This window comes from Drosophila pseudoobscura, chromosome 3 (genome assembly GCF_009870125.1).
Source record: "Drosophila pseudoobscura strain MV-25-SWS-2005 chromosome 3, UCI_Dpse_MV25, whole genome shotgun sequence".
NCBI lineage: Eukaryota > Metazoa > Arthropoda > Insecta > Diptera > Drosophilidae > Drosophila > Drosophila pseudoobscura.
The window spans coordinates 16978136-17002471 of NC_046680.1; the positions used below are offsets into that span (position 1 = coordinate 16978136).

General features: G+C 45.4%; 1 protein-coding gene across 2 annotated transcripts; it reads right to left on the reverse strand.

Moving 5' to 3' along the window:
• Nucleotides 1–7113: 7113 nt before the first annotated feature.
• LOC4804973 (protein crossbronx-like) lies at nt 7114–8181 on the reverse strand. 2 transcript variants are annotated; one of them, XM_033378550.1, is made up of 3 exons: nt 8035–8181; nt 7420–7976; nt 7171–7360 (listed from the first exon to the last, which is right to left on the reverse strand). In XM_033378550.1, exons 2-3 carry the CDS (start codon nt 7959–7961, stop codon nt 7240–7242), a joined length of 663 nt encoding a protein of 220 aa, XP_033234441.1. In that variant the 5' UTR covers nt 7962–7976; nt 8035–8181; the 3' UTR covers nt 7171–7239. The 2 variants fall into 2 exon arrangements, with proteins under 2 accessions (XP_001361448.3, XP_033234441.1); XM_001361411.4 differs by having other exon boundaries at nt 7114–7976.
• Between the last annotated feature and the right edge of the window lie 16155 nt (nt 8182–24336).

The following is a 24336-nucleotide window of genomic DNA, read 5'->3' on the forward strand; positions in this document are numbered from 1 at the left end:
GCTGGCATTTGTTTGGCTCTCGTTTCGTAGTTCCCCACCAGCTCCTGCCATTTCCGAATTCTTTGGGGCAGACATCTGCTGGCTGCCACTTTGCTGTGGAAGAGTGTTTTGCAAAACGGAAATTTCGCCCGTCTACAGTTTGGCTCACATTGTCACAATAAGTGCGGGGGGGGGGGGACTCTAGGTTCTTTTGTGCCTCGAGGCTAGGACCCCCCGCACAGGTGTTGTCGGAAGGCTTTGGAGTATGATGAAGTGTAGATGGAACGGATATAATATAAACATTTGGCTGGATATTGAAAGACAATGTGAATGCAATGATGGCAAATGGGATTGGCATTGGCTCTGCTCTCCAATAAGAGAATAGCCCCTCCTCTCTCATGGCACATTGTATCTACGAGTAGCTTTTCTGTTACCCTTTCCCCCTCCTGTATTTGGTTTTCTTAATTTTCCTGCAATCTGCTCTGGTCTCAGAGTTTACTTTGTTGTGGAAATGCAAATTTTTCCGCTTTGTCGCTGCATCTAAATGTGCAGAGAACTAAATAATTTTTGTACTTTTATTTTTAGCCAGATTTTAATCCACGTACACATTCTCGCTGGCTTAATTAGACCAAATTAAAAGTGCACAAAGAGCACAATAATCGGCAAATAGAGACAATGAGCAGCAGCAAGGCCAAGAGCAGAGGGCCAGCAGCCGAAAGGAAGCGCGATGCAAGGAATGCCGGGTAGGGTCATTTTAGGGAAAACTGTAAAGAGAGAGGGAACACCTATCCATGGCTCGCATTTACGCGACTTTTTTGCAGCCAGCCCTTCTCTCTCCCACTCTTTCTCTGGAAATGCAAATGAAGGCTTAAACAGAAGAAGCCAAGAGGAAGAAGGCCAAGAAGCAACAGCAAGTGAAGACGTGCAACAGTTACGCCATATCACAGTGTTTCCCTCCTTCCTCTGTTTTGGTTAATCCCTTGGCTAATCCCGCTCCTAATGAGCAGGGAGGGCATGGGGGATGGGGCCGGCATACAATTTTGTTAACAAACGAACATCAAAGAGAATAAAATGTGCAATAAATTTAATTTACACTGGCTTCCGAGGGGCTGCTGTTCGTTCGCTCAGTGAAATCTCAACTCAACTTCTGTTCTTATCTCTTGCTTTTATCGAGAAAAAGTCAAAAGAGTTCCCAAAAAAGAATAAAAGAAGGAAAATAGTGCCACAGACAGACCAGGAACCACTCACTCCGTGTCTCTGTGGCTTAAGCTCCGGTACTGGATTACCTGGCGGAAGTGCTGGCAAGTGCAGGGGGTGCAGGGTAGTGCAGGGAGGGGAAGCCAAAGGAACTCCCTTGGAATGCCACTGTGACTGCGCCAGAGAGAGCACACTCAACACTTGATCAAAATGCCACATAGCGATTTGCATATTTTAATTAAATTCGCGCTCTGCCACGGAATACGAAACAAAACAAAAAAAAAAAACAAAATTAAAAAGAAACTCCCCCCGCAGCAGAGTGATGGGAAAAGGGGTATGGGCGCGCTGTTCCAAAAAAAAAAATAGAGGAGAGCTTGCAGCACATGTGACCACAAGAGTATTACATTTTGTGTCCTCTCAAAAAGTACGAAAAAAGGCAGACTTCGCTGTACCGTGGGTGCAGGGTGGTCAGGCGTAGGGCTTCGCTCTCTAGGGGGTGGTGGCGGGTGGCAAAGCATGGCTTAAAATAAAGGCGAGAGGCTGCGGGTGATGGGTGTGTATGTGTGTGGGTCCAAAGGTTGCCGGCTAACAGAGTCACAAAGAGATTCCCATGGAAAAGTTAACCACCCCCCCAATGCACTGAAAGAAAACAAAGAAAATTATTTGGAATTTTTTTGGAGTACATTGCAGTGCACACCCAATTGATATTTTGCACCAAGTAGTTTTCCTCAGTGTAACCAGACATGGGCACAACATATCGCTGCCAGGGCTGCCGTGGCTGCCGTGGCTGCCGCCTTCATAGCTTCTGCTGCAGCATGGCCAAAGCGCAGTGCAGCATAAAGTGTTAAATTGGATTAATCCAGAAGATTTACGCTGCGGGTGATATCAACAGGAGGAGCTGCTGAGGCACAGACGTACGGGGCAACATGTTGTTGCTGCTGCTGCAGCGTCAGCAATTTTATTAACACAGGACGCGTACCTCAACGCCACCGGAAGTGCAGCACCAACAACAAAGGCTACTTGGCCACACGTTAAGTGTGTCAATGTGTGCCGCCATGCAAATTCGTATTCGAAAATTGGATGTACATGTACGGTAGAGCCAAGCGAGAGCTACTAGTTGTCGAGCGGCAACATTAAGCGCAACAAGAGCAGCAGCAGCAGCACCCGGTAATAATGCCTTGACAGCAGGCTGCAACATCAGGCGGTGCTTCAGCAACAACAGTTTCTGCAAGCGCGTTGATTATCCCAATCAGCAACACTTTACCAGCGTAAATCTATTTAATTTGCCATCAGCCGCCTAGCGTCTGCCTCTCCCCAGCCCAGTCGTTGGCCCCTCCAATGCTAACCACAAATCAGCTGTTTTGGCCGTCCGTCCATCCGTCCGACGCTCTTGTTAAATGTAATTGAACCTGTTCTTAGAGTTTTGTTTCGTAATTTATTATTGGTGCATGAGTTGCACGCCGAAAAGCCGTGGAACCACCAAAGGAAGGCCAGCTCCTGGGGCCGAATCCCTTGATACTCTTCCTCAGTTCCGATACTGGGGGCGGCTGCAACTTTTCTAGTCTGAGATCGTAGAATCGTGATACCCTTTTGAAAGGGTAATGGAAATAGCTGAAGCTGGGAGAGCTTCAAGCTCCACGATCATCATCATCATCGTCATGATGGTGGGGATGCTGATAATGATGATGACGATGATTGAGCGGCATGGCATGCGAAGATCGCGCGCTCTTTTCTTTTTTTTTGCTCAGATCGTGCCTGACGCGTAATTGATTATTACGAGAAGTACGACGAAGCGCTGCAACACCAGCAACACAAACGGCAACATGCAACAGCAACAACAGCAACATGCCAGCATAATGATGTATTAGTTAAACTTGGCCAACCGGTTCGCATTTCGGCCATGAAAAACGGTTCAGAATTAGGAGCTGTGATTACATGCCACTTCCCCATTGCCTTGCCGGGCCGTGCCGTGCCGTGCCCCAGCAGAGTGCGTTGAAATTGAAAAGAAGTAGGCATCAGGTTAGTTAGTTACCTCTCCACTTGAGCGGATTGCTATGGCTGCTATGGCCATGGCTGCTATGGCCAAGTGGTGCTGCTCCAAGATTGGAGTGCACTCTCAACGTTTGGCAGGAATGTGGGGAGAGGCGCTCGCTCTCACAGGAAATGCGATTTTAGAGTGGGCTCTGAGCTTTGTGTGCTCTTAATGATGGAATTATGGATTATGGAATGTTTTCCAATGCCGAGTATGATAGGCCAAAGGTTGCACTAATTGGATAGAATTTGGAGCAAACTTCTGAGTACTGAAGGCATAGATAGAAGATAGTTCAATGCATAATTCGAAATGCAATAATGTAATAATACTTACATATAACAACAATTAATACACGAAAATAATTATTTTCGTAGTAATGGTAAAATGTAAGTCGTATACAATTCTCAGTACTTGTATGTGGATCATAAATACCTACGTATACTACTCATATTTTCGCAATTTATATTTCCATTTCCACAAACACACTATCTAAAATGTTGTAAAAATTGTTTCGAGATGCTTCGATACTGAAAATATTCGCCAATTACCATATTTATCGAAAGAGCCATTGAAAATGTAGCCCCAAACGGGGTTCTTCATATGAATATTTTCGTTAGCTTTTTTTTGATGCCAAAGCCAACACTCCGAGCATTGGCTGAAGGTATCTAATGGCTGCCGACCAAATTGACAGCACAAAAAGCGATGCAGGGCCGCCGACAACGAGGCCCATAACTCATAAAATGCAACACATACCAAATACCAAGGGTATGCTCGAACACATACTCCACTCCGCTCCACTCAGCTCCACGAGAAAACTCCAATTTTAATTGCTCGACATTAAACGATCGACAACGACAGCGGCGATGGCGATGGCGGTGGCGGCTCCGACGGCTCCGACGACGACGACTACGACGAGAAAGAGGAGCGCGCTGGGGCACAGAGTTGAGGCAGCAGATATATTCAAGCTGTACAATTCGCAGTGCCATAAAATATGCGCACGTTTCGTTTGTTTGCCGTTTGTTTGCATATGCCCGGGCTATGCCGGCCCAGACAATATGGTCCAGGTCCGGGCCGGGGCAGACAGCATTTAGCGTACGATTTGGCGGCGCGAAAAAGATAAACTCATAAATTATGGCATTGAATGTCACTTCAGCGGCAGCAGCAGCAGCAGCGAAGACTGCGACGCAGACGGAGACGAAGACCGGCGGTTGTTGCCACCGCGAACGCGAAACGCCGACAATAGCTGCTGGAGCGACAAAGTCGACTTCGCAGCCACAGCCACGGCCACAGCCAGGACGTGTCCGCTGGCTGACTGGCTGGCTGGCTGGCTGGGGTACCGGCGATAATGAAGCCCATTTTAAAGTCACTACCATTCAATGCGATTTGATTTACAATCCCATTTCGATTATAATCGATGATGATGTGTGTGCGCGCTTCGGCCAAGCCATGAACTTGCATATAAATACCAATCTGTGTCTTTGCCAGCCCTCCCGCCAGCCATCCAGTAATCCAGCGAGAGCCTCAGCCTGCACCCAGGCAGGCAAATGCTAAGCAGAAGCAGGCGGCTGGAGCAGTCTCTAGCGGTTTTCGAAGGAAATCGAATTTCTGCTGCTGCTGCCGAGAGCTGGAGTTCAATCTGGTCTGCCCACAGGCCGCACAGTGACATCAGACATCAGAAATACTCCTACTACTGCTTCTACTACCACAAATTCGTCTAATAATCACCTTTTAACACCACTGTGCAGCACAGTGTCGTCTCTGGCCGCTTTACCTGTTGGCTGTTGGCGCAACTGAACTTGAATACGTTTCGGCTTTGGAGTTTTAGTTTAGTTAGCCCGCCGCCAACTTGTCAGACAATCGAATGCGGAGCTAACGAATCCAGCACCAGCACCACCGCCACCACCAGCACCAGCCAAGCCACATTGTCAGGCTCTCCCTCTGCACCGTACCCGATCATTGTCGCATCCGCCACCCGATGGTGGCAATTGTTTTGATGGCTGTTGATAACCGCAACAGCAGGGGATGTGCTCCGATCGGTCGTCGATGCCAGATTCCACCAGGGACCCGGACCCCGAAATAAGCCAGACAGACAAACACACAGTTCAATACAATGGAAGTTCATACTTTGTCAACCGTCTCTGGAAACAGTTCTTTATGGGCTTTTAATTGAAGCTGAAACCATTAACATTAACATTCAGCTGGCCGCCCCAAGACCCAAGAGCCAGCCCACGCAAACTCCGCTTCAATTTATTACAACTTAATTGGTAATGTTGTCGTTGTCGTTGCCGTTGCTGTTGCTGTTTCTGTTTCTGTGTGTTGTGCTTACGAATGTGTCTTTATTTTTGGCGCAACGCCTACCAAATAAACGGCCTATGTTTATTCTGGAACTGGGCGGGTCCTCAACCGGACGCGACTGCATTTCGATATGGTACAATATGCAAATAGGAATCAGTAAATTTACCATTCAGCTTGTGGTTGACTAAATTTCACTGAGCAAATGTACTCCACGATCGGCCAAGGATAGGCAGAGGAAAGTGTTTACAAAAGCCAGACACATTTGTCCATTACCTTGAGATCACCATAAACTGGAATGAACTATGAATATGCATATTCCGATGCGGAGTGTATCCGTTTCTGATTCTCTTGTCCTCTTTTTTCGATATGTTATGCATTCTTTACTCTCTCTCTCTCTGTCTCTGATTGCCTCGCTTTTCAGCACTCACTCAACTCTTTTTCGTATTTCATCTTTTAATCCCTTCCCTATTGACCATTCACATTGTGCCGCGGGGGGATTATTTACAGGACTGAATTTTTGTGTACGTGACCACGAAATAGCCAAAAACACAACTTTTACAAAACGGCGGTATCGACCGCCATAGTCGTTCACTTCGAGGACTTTTCCCACTGCCCCTAATCGGAAGAGCTCTCGCACATGTGCATAGAATGCTAGATTCCCAGACAATTAGTTCGAAAAACAGTTTGCGACGGTGATATAGCCGCCCCCCACTCAGGAAGTCCCAGGTCTAAAATGTGGCTACCAACCGTCGCATCCATAATTTCACGAACAATTTTCGGGCACGGGGGGAGCAGAGAAAGAAGTGGAACCGGCTCCCATGGCCACGGACGACGGTGCACGGCAAAGGCAAAGTGCAGTGATAAATCAAATTGTCACTTTTGTATATTTGCGCCAACTGACGACGACGTCACCCTTGGAACCGGGCTGCAACGGCGGCATGCAAAAAGGAGACTCTGGATATGGATATGGATTGGAGAGTGCCCCGTGCGTGCAGGAGCTCTGGCCTCAAAGGGGAACGAAGGGTCGCGGGGCAGGAGAGAGCCACTTCGAGTGGATTTCACTTTGCCGTCGCGCGACGAGTCATAATTATTATTATTTTGATTATTGCACGTGAAAGATGACATTATTAACATCATTACTGGTTGTGCACCAATATGGCGGGAACAGGAGAAACGCAAAGCACACTGCAGGCTGTCCCCAAGCACAGGCCACTATTTTACACTGCGAGAACGCACAAGTGGGAAAACAATTTACTTTTGCCAAATGGCTTTTAGAAGAAGAAAAATAACATTGCGATCTACTTTCTCTTCATTTGTTGCCCCATCGCTTGATGAAATACCTTTACAATGTTAAATTACGTAAATGTAAATTGAACAATGCTTAGAATCGAAAAAACATGATTTATAACAATTTTCGTGTCTGTGTCTATTCAGCACGGTCATTGTTTAAATATTTGCCAACACAAAAACACAAAACTTGAAAATAAACTAATTGCGCAGCCAATTCACACAAGATGCCGACTTCGATTCATTGATTTTAAGCAACTATCGATTGGAGTAGGCATTATCGATGAGGGTGCCACCGATAGTTAAAAAATAGCGATATAAAGTACATTTGTATTTAAATTTTACATTTTAATTGAATTTGTGTGATCGAGTAATTTTTGGGCTATTGTAAGGCAGCAGCGGCTTTGCCATTCTTAGCGAATAGTTTGGCCGATTGCTTGGCCTCCTCTTCATCCATTTGCCTGGAGGAGTCGATCCTGGCCAAGCATTGAGCAGGTGGGGAAGTGTCCATGGAAGTCGCATCTTTCCAACTGGGACTCTTCAGCTGCTCCATAATCTTTGTATGCCGCTCTGAACAAAAGGGTTCTATGACTATATAGTGCGGATCATTGGATGTTGGCTTGTCGTACATGTGTTTCTTGGTGAACAAAGCCAGTTCCTGCACCTTCTTGATGAACGCTACGCGGTCATTGGAGAGCATAGCCAGGGCGTCCATGTTGTAAGCTTCCTCCAAGCACACTCTATCACCGGAAGGAGTAACAGTGGTGGAGATGCTGCCCTCGGGATCGGCAAAGATGGCCTGAATATACTTGAGCAGGTGCCAGACGTGGTAGTGATCCTTCCTCCACCCTGTGAAGAAGGGTGCCAGGTCCAGGCTTTGGGTCTGCGGTCGAATGTGTGGATGGTAGCACGTAGTTGTAAAGATGATCGTAGGCAGGCTGGTACCGTTCGGAAAGTTGTCCGGCAGGATTATGGAGAAGCGGAACATGCTCCCCGCATAGAATCCGCTGTGTATGAAGATAACACCGAACCAATGCAGTGCACTGGCATAGCTGGGAATGGCATAAATGTTCTTCAGCTGCTCCTGCTCGATCAGTTGGTATTCGGCCAGCACCTGGTATCCCTGCCTGACGGCAATGCTCTGCTCTGTGTTGTTCCAGCTAAACCACATGGTGGGAGTCCAGCTCTAGAAGGACACTAAGGTTTTTGTATGAGGACTATTTGGATATCTATAGTGAACTTACCTTTTGATGGGATGGGCAATATAAATGTTGATGTTACAATTTTGAAGAGTGGACTCCGCCAGAGGTTAGCCTGTGATGTTATGATCGTCCGGATCTGGTCTGAAATATACAAAACATATAAATACTACGTACAAATCGACACATATTTCTAAGCCAACAAGAAATACATTTTCTTGATTATGCATTTGCCACCATTTATTAAGAGCACCCCCTGGGGAAAAGTATCGAGATGGCACCATCGTTGCTTTCAGTTGATTTTAAAGAAAGCATCCGTACTATGTCCATGTTGTACATATCTACTGTTTAATTAAATTTTCATTTGCAGATTTGATTGTCAAATCTTCAGCAATACCAACATCGCAAGTAATGATTATTTGTAATTAACAAAAAACGAAATTAAATGCATTTTTTTATTATTATAAATACATTGATAAAAATAAAGATCGATGCTTAATGAAGCTTCGAAACTGCAGTGCCCACTTTTTGAGCTATCCAACAATATCCGAACGGAACTTCTGGCCCTGAAGCTACCATCCATTTCTTGTTTGTTTATTGGAAAATTGCAGTGTAAACTGCACTAAAACAACATTGTGTTCACTTACATTTATGCGGCATGTCAACCGAGTACATACATGCGAGGAACGGGAATTGTCCACAGAGACAGCGAAAAACTATGTATGTCCAGTCGCAACAACAACAGCAGCAGCACCACCACCACCACCACCACCAGCAGAATCGGTAACCAGAACCACGGGACGCGGTGAGTGTTTCGCTGGAGGATGGAGAGGCAGGCACTTGCTGGGCACCTGCGGACGGACGCCGCATAAGCTGTGGTCGCAACTGGTACTCAGCGGCATATTCAATCATGTCAAGTGTAATAATTTTGCGAATTCCACATCCATACATACATACATATGTTTGAGGTTATGTGAACTTGTGTGTACAATCCTTCGGGGGAACTGGAGGAGACGCTAAAACCAAGGTATACTAATCTAAGGTGAAGCACTACCAACTGTCAGCTATATGTTAGTGTTTCCTTTCCAGAATCGTCTCACCTTGGGGAAATAAACCTTGGCGGAGACTAGACAACATTGCATGGTAGACACAAACATGTGTACAGTGTGCCTGTGTAGGGGCCAATGTTTGTGTATTTTTGATTTATTGTTGCCCCGATGCTCTGATGTACGGTTCTTTCACGCACTGGCAACATAATGTGGCATTATAATGTCGCATGTTTTGAGCAGAATGCTGAACGTGAATGTGTGTGCCTGATTTGTTATGAATTTATTATGTGACGGAAGTTGGAGCCGTTGTTTCTAGATGGGATGGGATCGGATGGGATGCAGAACTCGAACTGGTCAAACGAGCGGCGGGGAGCACACATTTTTGCATGGCAATGGCCGCAGCTGCTAATTGGCGAGATGCACCTTCATCCGACACTGACATTTCGGATCCAGTAATGCCAGAGGGCAGACTACAGAATAATTTGATATTTTTTGGCACTTCCAATTTGGTTTGTTGTCCATTAATCTTCGAATACAGGAGGATATGGCATTCGCAGCTTGGCCCATTTAAAAACAAATGGAATCTGTATATTGGGTATCATTCAGTCGGAGCATCGCTATAGTATTACCTGTCGTTCTTTCTGTGCTTTGCAGCATATCGCAAACACACTCTGACAGAGGCGGACGGACAATGACGCTTCCTTGATAAGTTCAACCCAAAAAAAACGAGAATAAAAGAAGCAAGAAACGAATGCATAAACGTGCAGAAGATACGAAACGGGAATTGGTGAAAATACTGAACGGAAATAAATTTGGGGGAATTGCTCTGCGCTGAAATCCAACTCATTAAAAATTATACTCCGATATGATGTGATATGATACGTTATGATTTGCGACTGGGGCAGAGAGACTTTCTTTCGCTCCGACCTGGTGGTTAACGCCAGATGTCAAAGACCTGACATGGGTGTAACACCCAGGCGTGGAAAGGGTTTTGCCGGGCCACTCTTGGGGATTGGCTTGCCTCATTTTCACCTACACTGCTTGCTGTAACCCATGTCAAAATGTTTGGCTAAAGGCGATTGCTAAATATGTGGCTCGATTTTTGGGGAGCAAGGCCCGCCACTTTGGCTTGGGGTGCACCTGTGGGTACTGGCGGACTGGCGTGGCTTGTCACCTGGTCCACGACCTCCGCGCCAAACGCAACATTCAATTTCGGATCTCATTCGGCCTCAAACCCATATATGTACGTACCTACATATGCGGGCCGCAATAATTTCTCCTTTGCCGCCTTCTTTAACTTCAACGCCAACTTCCTTGTGTTGCCCTTTTATTCTTATCAGCTTTCTTCATTTATGCTACGCCGCGTTCTGGGACTCCGACTGGGACTGGGCCGGGACAGGGCATATGGTATCGGTTCACAGGGCCCGTTCTGTCTGAGTTTTTGAGGCCTCGGCATTTGTAATACGGTGGCATATAACACTTAAGTGCTTGTTGTTGTTTTATAAGATAAACTTTTGCGAAGCCCACATATGTACGTACATACGTGCATGTCTTCTGGCGAAAACTGAAATGAAAGAGCTGGCCCAAAGAGTGTGTGCCAAAGCCAATTCCATTTACTGGCACTTTCATTAACCAACCCACCAAAAAAAGTGAGCGAACTGCAGTTGTTATTTTTGTAGTTTTCGCTGAAAGTTGCGGGTTGGTGCTGTTGCATGGCCCACGGAATTGCCACAAAAGTTTGCTGTTTCTCAAATAATATGCGTTTGTTTTTCAGATACTCCGATAGATGCAATATAAATCAGTTATTCACAGTGAATACTCGCTGCCCAAACACAAAAATTTGCGAGTGGGACGTGGATTCACCTGGTACACATCGTTTTCCCTCTTTTTTGTATAGGGCTTTGGTCTGCCACGATGTCCCATAAAGAGGATAGAAGAACTTAGGCCCATCTCTGACACTTCTACGTTTTATCCTTATGTAATTAGGAATTTCACATATATATTTATAAATTTTGTGTATTATTTGCTTCATAATTTAAGGCCAAGTTGTGTAATCCCTACCCCGTACAAATGAAGGGTGGCCAATAATTTGATTTATGCACAAAGCGTTGGCTGACGGAGAAGGGATGACCAAGTGGAATCACAGAGCCTGGCACTGTGTGTGGCATATTCAAATTCAAATTAGATTATATGCAAACACCGGCCACTCTTTCACTTGCCGTTCTTTATTATTATATTGGAATGCCGTACAAAAACTGCAGAGTCCACTACAGGGGCGAGGGGCGAGGGCGAGGACGAAGACGAGGACTCGGACTACTAATATTTGCATAATCGCAGGCAGTAGCCGAGTCCGAGTCCGGACCAAGGCAATCCCAGCAACATGCGGCAAAGCAATTATTTCTTTAAAATAAATTGCATGCACAATTGGTAGCAATAGCAATTGCAACAACAGAAGCAGCAACAGAAAACAACAAAGTACCCATGGAAGAGACCACCAATGCATGGATCCACAGAGTCGGAGTCGGAGTCGGAATCTGACCGAATGCAGGTCCCATCGACGAATTTGGTCAGAACGGCTTTTTGCTGGCCATAGAAACAGAGAGAGCAGTGGATAAGGGCGGCTCGGAGAGGCGTGGCAGCTTAGCTCGTTTCTGCGATTTGTGTGTACGCCTCATTCGTTTATTTGCATATCGATTTGGAGTTTTTAGTCCGCCAGAACCCACTCGACCAACTTGGTGTCTGTCTGTCTGTGCGACTGTCTTCCTGCTTGCCAAAACTCTCCATCGGATCCTTGGCTTTATTTTGTTTGCAGCACAAACGATTGCATAATTGCCAGTCCTCGAAATAATTTGAGTTTGTTTGGCCAGCATTTCGCCTTGGGCAGCAACTCATAAATTCAGAGCTCAGCAATCCTCGATCTCAAGTGCAAATTCAACTTTTATAGCACACTTATCCATACTTTGATAGTAGCTCTTCCTTCCAATGGCGACATTATGCCAGCCGATATGCTCGATAAGCACGTGCCATTAGCTTGATTCCATCAAGGAGTCCATTGGGCCGTGTGCGGGAGTGCAACAATTTTCCGCTCGAACAGCAGAACTCTTGGCCCAAGTTTTCGGGCAGTCACGTAGCCATAACGCGTCGACGAGCCTCTTGACTCTGGCCTGGTCCTGCCGCAGCAGCTATTTGTTGCTAGGCATTTGAAGGCTTGGTATGTTATGCACCCATTCCATCGGGCATATTGGGCTACAAAAGTGTCCATTTGATATTGATATTTTCGAGGCTGGTGTTCCCTTAAGGCTATTTTTGGGTATCATTGATTCCACTGCTCACGCTGCAAATGTTTCAAATGCCACTAGCTATAATTAAAATGGTCCGTTGTTAGTGGCAACTAAGGTACCACCAAAAAACTCTGAAAGGGTGCAGGAAGCCCTCTAAGTCTGTCACTCATTATGTCCGTTCGCTTTATCATGTTCCCTGTTGACAGTCGCATGGACACAAATGAAGCAATTTTCCCGACATGCAAAACGTGCAACAGTTGCAACAGATCAGAGTCGGAATTGGAATTGGAACTGGAGCAACTGTTGCTGCAGTTAATTTTCGTATATTTAATTCGCTTTAAATTATTGCAGAGCCACGGCCAATGACGTTGGTAGCAACTGGCCGCGCTTTGATGTGCGCCCCATTACCCGAACCCCAGTCGAAAGACGTCAAAGGTAAGGAGAGCAACAGCCATCATCAGCAACAGCAGCAGCAGCATCAGCTCCCAGTGGCTTCGTGGCCATCGATTTGCAAGGCAAATCAAAGGCTTAATGAATTCATTTCAATTAAACAAACGAAAAAGAACCAAATGAACAGCGCTAGACGAATGCCACAGACTGTCGTAGACAGTTTGCATTAATAAATCGTTTAGCTGGGAGCTAGCTGTATGTATCTCCCTGCCAATCCGTTTGAACTTGGCATTTGGCTGGAATCGGGGTAAAAAGCGGCTCCCAGCAGAAGCTTGTATTAATTGATTCTACCAGATCTTTGGATCGAGATGGGGCCGTGCATCTGACAACTGAGGAATGAGGCTGGTGGATGCCAAAGGTTACTCTGCCTGTACATAGGTATTGCATCTCTTTCATGTTCAGTTGTCGTTCAATGAGTAAATTTACCTTATTACAGAATGACTTCCAAGATATTCATTCTACTGATCTGACGAATTCCGAGAATTTCTTACTGTTAAATGATTTTGTGCTCGAAAACAATCCATAGCCTTTATTTTATCCAAGCGTAAATAAGTATCTTTAAATATCAATATTTTTTCAGAACTTTATCTGTGTATTCCGCGAACCTCTCAGCCGCGACTGTATTTACCTTGTGTGCAGGGTCATTTCACTCACCCAGATTTTCAGATTTCTCCCCTTTTTGGGGCAGCGCAACCGACAGCCGCGTAGCTGATAAGCCTTAAGCTGCTTAATCGATGACCAAAGAGTTGTCAAAAAATAATTCACAGGCCCCGGACGCGCACTCGGATGCGGCTGAAAGGTAAATACAGGAAGACAGCCAGACGTATACGTAACGTTATCAGTTTTTCAGATCTACCCTTTGGTGCTTTAAATGGTCCTCAATGTCGGAGGAAGAGCGGGACCGGGATCGAGGATCGAGGAGTGGGACGGGACCCCCATTGGCCGGCCAAATCAGAGTCTCCTTGTCGGGGGCCCTTACATGAGAAATATTTTAGCGTACAATGCAGAAATGGTAGCAGCTTCGCAGCGTTCCCTTATCAGTCCCAGCACCGCTGACGTATGCACCCCAAAAAGAAGAACAAAGAAGGAGGAGGACCAGAAACAGAAACCGCGCTTGCAGATAATGCCACAATGAAGACAGCATAACGCGCCGCTGTTGAAAAATCGCTGCATGTGCCGGCCAGCATCAGATGGCTGAGAGGATGCGTCCACATCAAGATAAATGAGCGTGCGTCTTGTTTTTGTGTTGCTGCTGCCGTTGATGTGGGACCTGCCCCTGCACCCTGCCCCTGCCATTATAAGCCGGGAATCAAAGTTATAATAATGCATAAGTAATTTGCAGCAGAAGCAATCGGAGAGAGCCATCAGCTCGTGCCACGGCTGCATTCTGCTTTGACGACAGTTAATCACAATCCGCCGAAGCAACACCCAAAAAGGCCAGGACCTTTCCAGCAGTCAGTCGGCTTCCCCCTGAAGCCATCTCTTTCTCTCGCTCCCTCTTTTGGATAGTTATTTATTAACCGAGAATCACTTTATCGGCACATCGTTAAAGGAAAACCAATTATTGGAGAATATGTACTTTAAACGGCATTTTAAGAAAACGAAATTGGAGCAAGTGATACCTTTGAGGCTTTGGCTATAGATACACATATAATAATTGAGTTGTGAAAAGTACATTATTAGCTTATTTGCTTCAATTGCACTTAAAAATATTCATAAATAGCTAATGCCTGCAAGGGATGCTAATTAATTGAAGCAAAATCTATGGAAACTGCTGTTGCAGACTTCAGTTATCGATTTAATTCCTCGTAATTCCTTTTAGTAACAGTCTGTAGTGCACCACCGAGCATTAACTTGCCTCACAAGCTCAGCCAGAGGCAAAGCAGCCACACAATGGCCATTGCCATTGGCATTGGCAGACCCAAATCCAGTGCCAGCATAGGGCCAGAGTCGAACAATGCCGCGGCTTGTAAAGACAAGGGAAACCCAAACAGTGGCGTCCCCGAGGCAGCGGCCAGTGAACTAGATTTTTCATTGCAAAAAAGCCAACAAAGAGAACTACAAAAAATGAAATCAGGAAGTGTATTATATAATTTTATAGATACTAAACTCAACTTTGACACAAATCGGCTGAGTGCGGTCTGTAAACATGACATTTGCTGTACACGAATCCGGCAAGGAGCCCCGGCCAAGCTGCCCGAGAAGATTGGGATGCTGCTGCTCCATGGTTGGGACCGCTTCTTTGGACAACACAAGAGCTGAAGCGAAGCTGCTGCGAGTGATGCTTATCGCAAAACGTTCAATTATTTTATTTGGTGCAGATGTGGCCGGCGATAAAAGTGCCTGATAGCAACGGCATCGACATCGACATCAGCAGCGGGCCGCAGCGGAGCTGCATGCTGGAGCCCGCGCTCGGTAGCAGCGAACAGGGAACAGGCCAAGCTAATGCCGCACTTGGGAGCACAATACGAGGAGTACGAAGAGCTGCCCTACTCGTCGCCTGATGCTGTGCCTGCTTCTGCTTCTGCATCTTCCTCTACCACTGCCTATGCCTGTGCGACTGCAACTGCTGTTGTGGCTGCGACTTCCACTGTTGCTGCTGCTGCTTTGTATATGAGATTCAATTAAAATCTACAGAGACCTGGCCTGGCCTGGCCTGGCAGCGGAAAAAGCAGCTAAATAATTGACACAAGAAAGCAAAGCCGCAAATTTGCCGAGCTGCCGGCAGCAGGAGAAAAAATGTGTCATCCTATAAATGTTTGTTCCGATGGTCAGCCTCATAAAGTGGTCTAAGCAGGGGCCAGTCTTTGCGGGGACAACCTACAATGATTCTACAAAGATAGGATAGGTGATAGGAGAACAACAACAAAAGCTAGATCTAGAAGTACATTTAATAATATCTGCCGAAATTGTTGTTGGTTTTGTATACTGCTAATTCATTAGCTAGCTCCTCCCAATTTAAAACTCCTTCAAAGCCAGACCCTTTAATGACTTTAATGTGCATCAAAGATTAGAGAAAACTTTCCTTATCTCCGATATTGACTGTCTGTTGAGGCCAAAGACGCAAAGAGGCCTCAAGCCACACTGAGCACAGCTTGGCACTGGCTGTGTACAGTTGCCACCAAAAGTTGCAACTAAAATAGTTGAAGCGGAGAGCAGAGCCGAGAACTGCTGACCAACATCCAGATGCGGAAGCTGTGGGCGGCGCTCCCAACGGCGATGGTGACGTGGGTGTGGCTGTGGGTGTTCCTCGCCTGCAATCGTTCGCTATTGTTTGTTGCTCTTGCAATTACAATTATTTTATTTTATTTAAGCTATTATTGATCGGGAGCAACCAAAAAGTTGGTTGCCGCAGCAGCCGGGCATTGCCATTTTGTTTTCGGCCAAAGCGGAAGCGGAAAGTGTGCCATTATGCGGGAGGAACTGGAACTGCAGCTCGAGCTTGATTTAGTTATCCGGGTTGGGGACTCTAAACTGAATGGAGCTGAGCTGAACCGCACTTTGCGGCCAGACGTCCGGAGAGCGTGTTCATTGTGGCAGTTGGAGTCTCTCTTGCTTTTGCTGGCAGCAACTGAAGCTTCACAAAAAATTGGGTAGGGGAGACCGCAGCCATTCAAATGCGAGTGGCAATGGTGCTTCTCATTTTGTTTTGTCACCGCCGCTTTCTGGTGGGACTTTGTTGGACTTTCCACGCGTAACGAGAAAATCAAATCAAAATCGCAATCAAATGCAAATTGGTATTAGATTGGTTTATGTGTGGCCGCTTCGGAAGGTAGTCGGTCCTCAGGACCGTGCCACAACATAAAATTAGACAGCCCCACAGACACGTTGAATCCATCTCACCTCATGCATCCACGCATCTGTCCGGATCCTGGAAGCTGTGACAGCAGTCCTTCCCCCAGCTGAAACTGAATTATATTTGCTCGTTTTATATTCGCCCCCCTATTCATCTCCATCGCCATCTATCCTTCGTTCGGGTGAGAATAAAAGAAATACGGGTAAAGGGCAACGCAGTTAATAAAAAAGTGAAGGAATATGCGACAGCAGCTGTCGCGATTTCAAACAACTTTCAAATGCCAAAAGGTACGCCACGAATGCCACCAGTCATGTCATTGCCAAGGATAACCACTGAGACTCCCTCTCTCTCTCTGCGTACCCCGGCTCACTCAAATTGAGTTTGATCAAATTAGAGACTACCACCTCTGTATAGGGTGTCCGGAGTCTCAGTAAGTCTGCGGTGCTTTTTCAGCGAGTATAATTCTTTAGTTACCTTCGAAGTTACGTTGCATTGAATTGCTTAAACCATATATGTATATTGTACTTTTAATCTGATAATTGATATAAAAAGCGAACGAGTTAGTTGGGTTTCATAATTACGAAACTGCATCGTTTTGAGTCTTCACATTTCTGGATGCTGATGAAGCTCTTCTTTCATAAGCCACCCACATTGGCAGTTCCCAATTGTTTGCACTACATTTTTGCCACATTTATGCAAAGTGGTTGGGAATGGGGTTGAGAGGTGGATCCAGTGGGAACAGGAGCTGTCCGTTGCCATACGAGTGCTCTGGCTCGTAAGTATCTTCTTGTCTCCATCTCCTTCTCCGCCTCCGCAGCCGCCCGTCGCCTCCCTGCCTGTGTGTGCTTTTTCTTTACTTCGATGCACACAAAGGGCCCTGGAAAACTGTCATTGGCAAAATCTAAACAATAAGTTTGTTATTTTTGAGCACAGCCAACGAACCGAAAGGCCCCTCCCAACCCATGCGGCGAACATGCTTCTTTCCTTTCACCAATGTGCCACACCCCCCTTAAAGGTTAAGCAAATTGCTTAGCCCCTCTGCTAACTTGCCTAGCCCTGGCTGACAACTTCAGCTCTGGGCGTGTTTTTGTTGCTGTTCAGCTCCTCTTGCTACCAGTTCCTCTAACGCAAACAAAATTGATTTTAAACTTTCGTTGGACACAGACTTGCATGGGGCCAGATAATTTAACTAATATCAGCAATTGTTTGCCTAACAGGCATTAATTGTTGCACATTCTGCGCCTGTCACACAGCTCCAACACATGCCATAACCAATTATAAATAATTGTCTGAAAAATTGGTTCTTTTCCAACAGCTCTGGGGGCTCTTCTAGGCGTGCACCAGATGCAGGCGGCCACTTGGGGGTAGCATAAAATTTACATATTTGACAAGCTTGGTTTGGTTAGGAGTCGAATAGTTTCTGCCTTTGACATTTTGGCCAGCAGTTTTTGCCCAAATATTTGGACAGTTTGATTGGCAGTTGATTTTGCAGGCATCTGAAATTATTTCCAAAAATTTTACACTCTCCTGGATGCATGTGTCAAGCAATTAAATTTTAAACGTTGCTTCATTGCCATCTACATATATATGATAGAATACTACTGTTGCAACCAAATGGATAGATCAATGGAAGGAAACCTCACATCAGATTATCTTCAAGCTAAAGAAAGGACTATTTACTTAATAGCTTAATCAGAAATAAGTTCTGCTGAAGAACAAAGTACTACACGGGCCACGGGCCATCGCATTCACCTCTCTGAAAGGACATTCCGGACAGTCCTCTTGGTGTTTGACAACTACAATGCTTTTATTGGGACACCGCACAAAATTTATGCACCTCAATGTGCGATGCCAAATTATGTACACTTCATTGCGTGTACCATATCGAAAGAAAAACACGCAATATATTGTATTTTGCATCCAGGAGCCACCCACACATCAGGTGCAGAAGGAGATGTTCTAGCTGCCTGTTGACCTGAGTTCTGAGGTGTGTGCGTTTATTGTGGAAAATAGGAAAAACCTGTGGACGTGCCAGAAACGATGGCGAGTCCTGGGAGCTGGTCCCTTCGTCGGCCTCGGCCCAGACCCTACGTGAATACATAAGCACATGCGAACTCGACAAATTCGACACAAATGTGAAAATGCGACAAGATTTATGCCAAAGTAATAAATATAAATGCGGTTTTGAGTAGAAAATAGAATTATAGCAACATTCTGCACACCCCCCAAAGGTGTACAGACTCGTATACAAGAATTTCGTGGTCAAGTGTGTGCTCGGACTGGACTGGGGCAGTAAATCATTGTGGTTTTGCCCGGCCATTTATCGTGCCGCCCTACGCAGCCTTCTGGCCATATGTTACACGAGTGTAAATATTGAAATAACTTAAGGAAGTCGGCGAGAAATTCTTTGACCGGTCGTTGGCGCCCCTGGACCAGTCGTGTGGACAGCGAGGCGCCCCAATAAATCACACAGCCAAAGAGCATCGATCGCCGTCCCATTGGGCGTATGCGTAATCTTGTTCAAAATTGCATTGGCAAACAAATGCCGTTCCTGATGCTGCACACACACTGCCAGTACTGGACAGAGCTGGGAGAAAGAGCGCAAATTGCTATATTTTTTGGCTTACCAATCAGAATCAAAATGTACCTTCCACACCCCCGTCCATATCGTCCATATATTCATAGAGCACTATCCAACGACTTGCAAAAATATGCAGATTGTGCAGCTTTTTGGAATGGTTTATGGTTATTTGTGCTGCACTCTTAATGCTATTGAACTTGCACTTAACAAATGGCATCGGGCCCTGCCAGCAGCTCCGCACCAGCCTCGGCCACAGTGCACTCCATTTAGACGATGAAATAAACCTTCCATCCTTCCTTCCTGCCATCTATTCTCCATCCTCCCCGCCCCTCCGGCATCCTCTGCGCCAGTGTGCGTTTGTGTTTTTGGCTGTCTTTCAAAATATTTTAGTAACATTTTGTATATTTCGTCTGCAAATTGGAAAAACGATCCAGCCCAGAGTCTCCTGTGTGCATGGTTATGTATGGATGTGTCCGATTGGTTTCAGGTATGTAAAACTGGTCTGTAATCATATTTAAAGGTATATATTATTAGAATTTTGTATATCCACGCACATTCAGGGATCTCACGAAACTCTATCAAATATTCGAATTTCCAAATATACTGGTATTTATTTTCTATCAACGGTACTCTGCGCTCTCCGCTCTCCCCACTCGAGTCCACTAATTAACACAGAAATGCGTCGACTAACTGACAATAATTGGCAAACAAACACGCAATTAAAGGCGGGTAAGCATGCAGAAATAGTGCATATGATGGGGGGAAAAGTTCGGGAAAGGTCTTGCCATAACACAGCCCATTCCATTGCATCAAACCAGCTACCCGTTCCCGCAGATTATAAAAACTAAAGGCATTTAATTGTCTGACTGGCTTTTATGCATCCGTATATGTACGTGTACACTCGTGTGTATTTGAAGGATGTTCTCCCTGAAAGGCACACACACACAAGCCATGCTTGTGCCTGGTAAATAGAGTGAAACCATAATTGTTGTACTTGGCAGGCTGACTTTTCCTCGCTTTTTGTGCCACAGTCAGCAGCCGCCGTTGGGGCTCTGAAATATGAATAATGTCAGTCATGGGCGTCGCTGGGTGGGGTCCCATCCCAGCCCATCCCAGCGCAGCCCGTGCATGTGCTCGGCAGTTTGATGTGCGTAGTACTACTTGTTTGCTAAACCCATTTAATGTGCCGACTCCCCCTGACCCATCTCTAATTTCGTTTAATTCGCTGCCAGCGGGTGGCCTCTTGAGTGTGGTGTGGTTCCGTCGAGATAGTTTTACGCGGAGAATGTTTGGGTATTATATTTAATGTGATGAGACCCCTAACTGCAAATTGGTGGCACTGAGAACTGACGGTAGACGGGAGCCCCGTCCCGTCTCGTGGCCCAGCTCCAGTGACAGCCGAACGGCAAGGAGGAGGTATTTGCATTCTGGCCCAGGCAGTTAAATATTTGTGAAGCCACGTGCTTGTAATTAAAATGTGTTACCAAGTAAAGATGATTTAGGTTGTGTGCCCCGTAACCTGTAGGCGGTTGATAAAAAGATTTGCCAGTGCCAAGGATAATCATTAAAATTTCATGGGCTTGCAGCCCGCTCACTAATTACCTTCCAAAGCAGATCTGCACAAAAGAAGAGGTAATTTACGGAACTATCATTATGTTTTGTTTAAAAAATACAATTAAAAGATAAAAGATGTCAGTCTATAAGCTGTGCCCTGCTTGCCGTAGGCAAAATTTATAAAATTGCCTCATCGGTGATTATCTGAAGAATTATTTTGTTGACACGATAAAATTATTGATTGGATCAATTTATACTTAATTGTATACTAATTGAGTTCTTGATAAAGGCCAGGCGACATACATATACTCGTATGTATTTCTGCACAGTTTCGAATAATTCACAGGATGCTCAGTGACGCCTGTAACTGAAACCGTAACAAAAGTCGAGTAACAACCGTATTTAACAGAATGCAAGCACAAATCAATTCGGCGGCAGCACCGACAATTGCAATTACATATGTAGGCATTGGCAAATTGCCCCACTTTAATTACTTAATGGCTTTAAAATAAGCTGGGGCCATGTCAGTTCCTGAACGACACCCACTCCCACACCCACTTCTGCAGCATTCCGATCCATTCATAATTGTCTTTTGTAAATAAACCGGACTGCTGGACGAGGCCAGCATCGAGCAGTAGCATCGCGAAACGCATGTCGTGAACAGAATTTAATTTTTAATTTACATGTTTCTCCAAAGAGAGGGACGCAGAGCAATGTACAAGAGTATATGTATGTATGTATGTATATGTATATGTATACATAGGGTAACGAACAGAGATGAACGATTTAAATATGCACTCGTGTGTGTGTTTTTTGTTGTAATGAAATCGCTTTAAATGTTTATGAAAAATTCATGACGCGTGCAAATGGCGCGAAAACAAGTTACTCCTGTGCCTGCGTCTGTGGGCTGCGAGACTGGCTCCCCGCATGGCGAGGCTTATGGGAGGGAGTCCTTGCATGGGTGAAAATGATGGCGCCAAGCTTTGCCGGACATGCAGCGTTGCATGCAAAATATGCTATGAAAAGAATTCGGACGGTTGTACTACTCGAATTGTACTCGTATTGTGTGTGTTCTCTTCTGGATGATGTTGCTGTTGTTTCTGTTTGTGGCTGTACACGTGCAAGCTGCACGCCGTCGACCCAATAGGTGACCAAGTGCATGGACGCCTCGGCTGGCACGTGATTTCCAAAGCGATTATATTTGTTGGTTAACTCATTTTACTTCAAATTTGCGCAAACAATGGGATAAAATAAAAACACGCAAGTATTTTATATGTGTAAATATGTACATATACAAACACATACATATATTTATGTACATGTATAAAAACTGTGTGTAAAACCGGTAAGGTGAGGTTTTTCCAGATAGCTCTCTCTCACTCTGATAGTCTGATATATTGATGCATCTGATTGGTGTTTTTCATGTGGTTGTGTGATATACATATATATATATTATTTTGTTATATAATTTGCATATTTATATTGTGAAAGACACAGAGGGAGCGTCCTATAATGAGTGAGAATCGCGTAAGGACCTTACCTTGTACCATTACACCTTGGTCATAATCCTTGCGTTCTCCTTGCTCTTCATTGCCTACTTATGTGGGAGCGCGTTAAAGCGCGAACAAAAGAGAGAGCACCACTTTGACCGTTTCAATACTAACGCGCGAACAAGACACAGAGAGCGAGCGGAGCGAGGAACAGAAAGCAAAACTTTGACCGTCTCAATACTAATGAGGCTGTCAAGTATTTTGCATAAATAACCAAAACGGAGGGAAAGCACTTTCAGTTTGGTCGCTTTTTTATGTTAATGGTTAAGCTCACGCAGCCAGCAGCCACACACACACACACACACCCACTCTCATGGAAACACGTGAACGTGTGTATATGCATGGCCCACACGCACAAACAAGTAAATTAAAACTAGGCTGGTAGCTGATAGCTGGTGGGTGTCGGCAGTGCGTCAGTGCGGCGTTTGTAGTAGTGCAAGTCAATTTTTCGATAATTTGAAAAGTTTATTTAATACAAAACGTGATTCAATTACAAAACTGACCGAAAAATACACACGCACTGCAGATTGCTATACCCACTGGGCGGTGTGGGGCCTGAGGGTGTGGGCGGAGCTGTGTCCGGCTCTATCCTGTAATGACCCTTGTCGCTGTCCAGTCCTTGAAACGAAACTAGTTTTCGCTTGTAAAACGCAGCGTGTGCGCCATTTTTGCTGTTTCTGTCCCTTGCCCTCGACCATTGTTGTTGCTCTCCCGTTCGTGCCGCACAATGGCGCTTTGTTAATGTATCGGAAATGTAGCAGCATCGGCCGCACCAGTAGTGGACATTCGAAGAGCAGAAATAGGAAGCTGGCAGCACATGTTCTGAACCGGGTCACCACCATTAACTGTTTCTTCTAGCGGTGTGTATCCAGGATAAAGGATTGAAAATTTATATTTACATAAAGTTTTCTCATTCAGGACTCAATTTTTTGTTGTTTATTCGAAAACGAGCAAAGGGAAATTAATCAAATTTATCCATCAATGTTTAGTCGGGTTTGGGTATTTCGCTTGCAGAGAGGGTAGTCGATATTACTGTTGTAATATCATTAACACTAAAAATAGCAAATATAATTAAGCATTAATTGAACAAACTATTTTCTTAGAAATTTGTAAGCTTTCTTTTGTAAAGAAACATTAATGCAATTATTTATATTTCTATTCACATATTATCCTAAAGAGCATTTGGTATTCGTTATCCCAGAGGCACGAGTACTTGGTTATTCGTTTTTTGTCAACTTTTTTGTCAACTTGCCGCCAAGCCAATGAATTTTTATGCAAATTGCAGCCGCCTTGCAGTTGACAACGTCAGCACCAAGCCAAGATGCCAACGCACTCGCAAAACTTTTTTTGCCACCACCTTCATTGGTGACTACGCCGCCACTCCCACCCACTCTGCCGCCCCAGATACTTCAGGCAGTCGCCATAAATCTTTGAGCAGCCGTTACCACCTCCCAGGAGAAGGTGAGATAGTCGAGTGTCCTCGTCTCCTTGTTCACCTTGTTAGATTTGGCCCGCGGGATCTGGTGGGAAAAATACTCGGGGCAATCAGACGGCATTTACATAATTTGACAATTGTTTTCAAATTGCAATAACAATTTTAGCTTAATTGTTTTGCACACGCCCGCGAGAGTATCTCGAACCCTCCCTTCGTCCCGGCTGTTCCGTCTGTCCGCCTCGCTGGTTTAATTTCCATTCATTTGATTAGTGGTCGAAAAGTTGCTCCTCTCTCGCGCAGTTTTGGGGCAACTGCCACACACAGAAACTTTTTCAATTCAATTGTAAAATAAATATTTTACAAATAATTGCTGGCTCTCCCTCCGTGTTGCATCTCCGAATAAAAATGTCTGCAAAAGTTTCTATTTTATGCGCCATTTTTTTAATGGCCACACAATTTGCTGCGTTTAGCAGTGGCATGTTGTCTGGATGGCAGTGTGGCAGGGTGGCGGGGGGCAGTGGCCTGGATGAGCCGCAGCTGCTGCACAATTAAAATGCATGACTATTGTCAAGGCAAATTGCTCGTGGTGTGGGCCAAGAGCCCTGACAATGGCAGAACAATTGAGTCAGGCAGGGGGACAGGATGGGAGTC

Bases quoted from the DNA above. Each gene is read 5' to 3' on its own strand.
- LOC4804973 (XM_001361411.4), bottom strand. From the start codon at position 7,961: ATGTGGTTTAGCTGGAACAACACAGAGCAGAGCATTGCCGTCAGGCAG.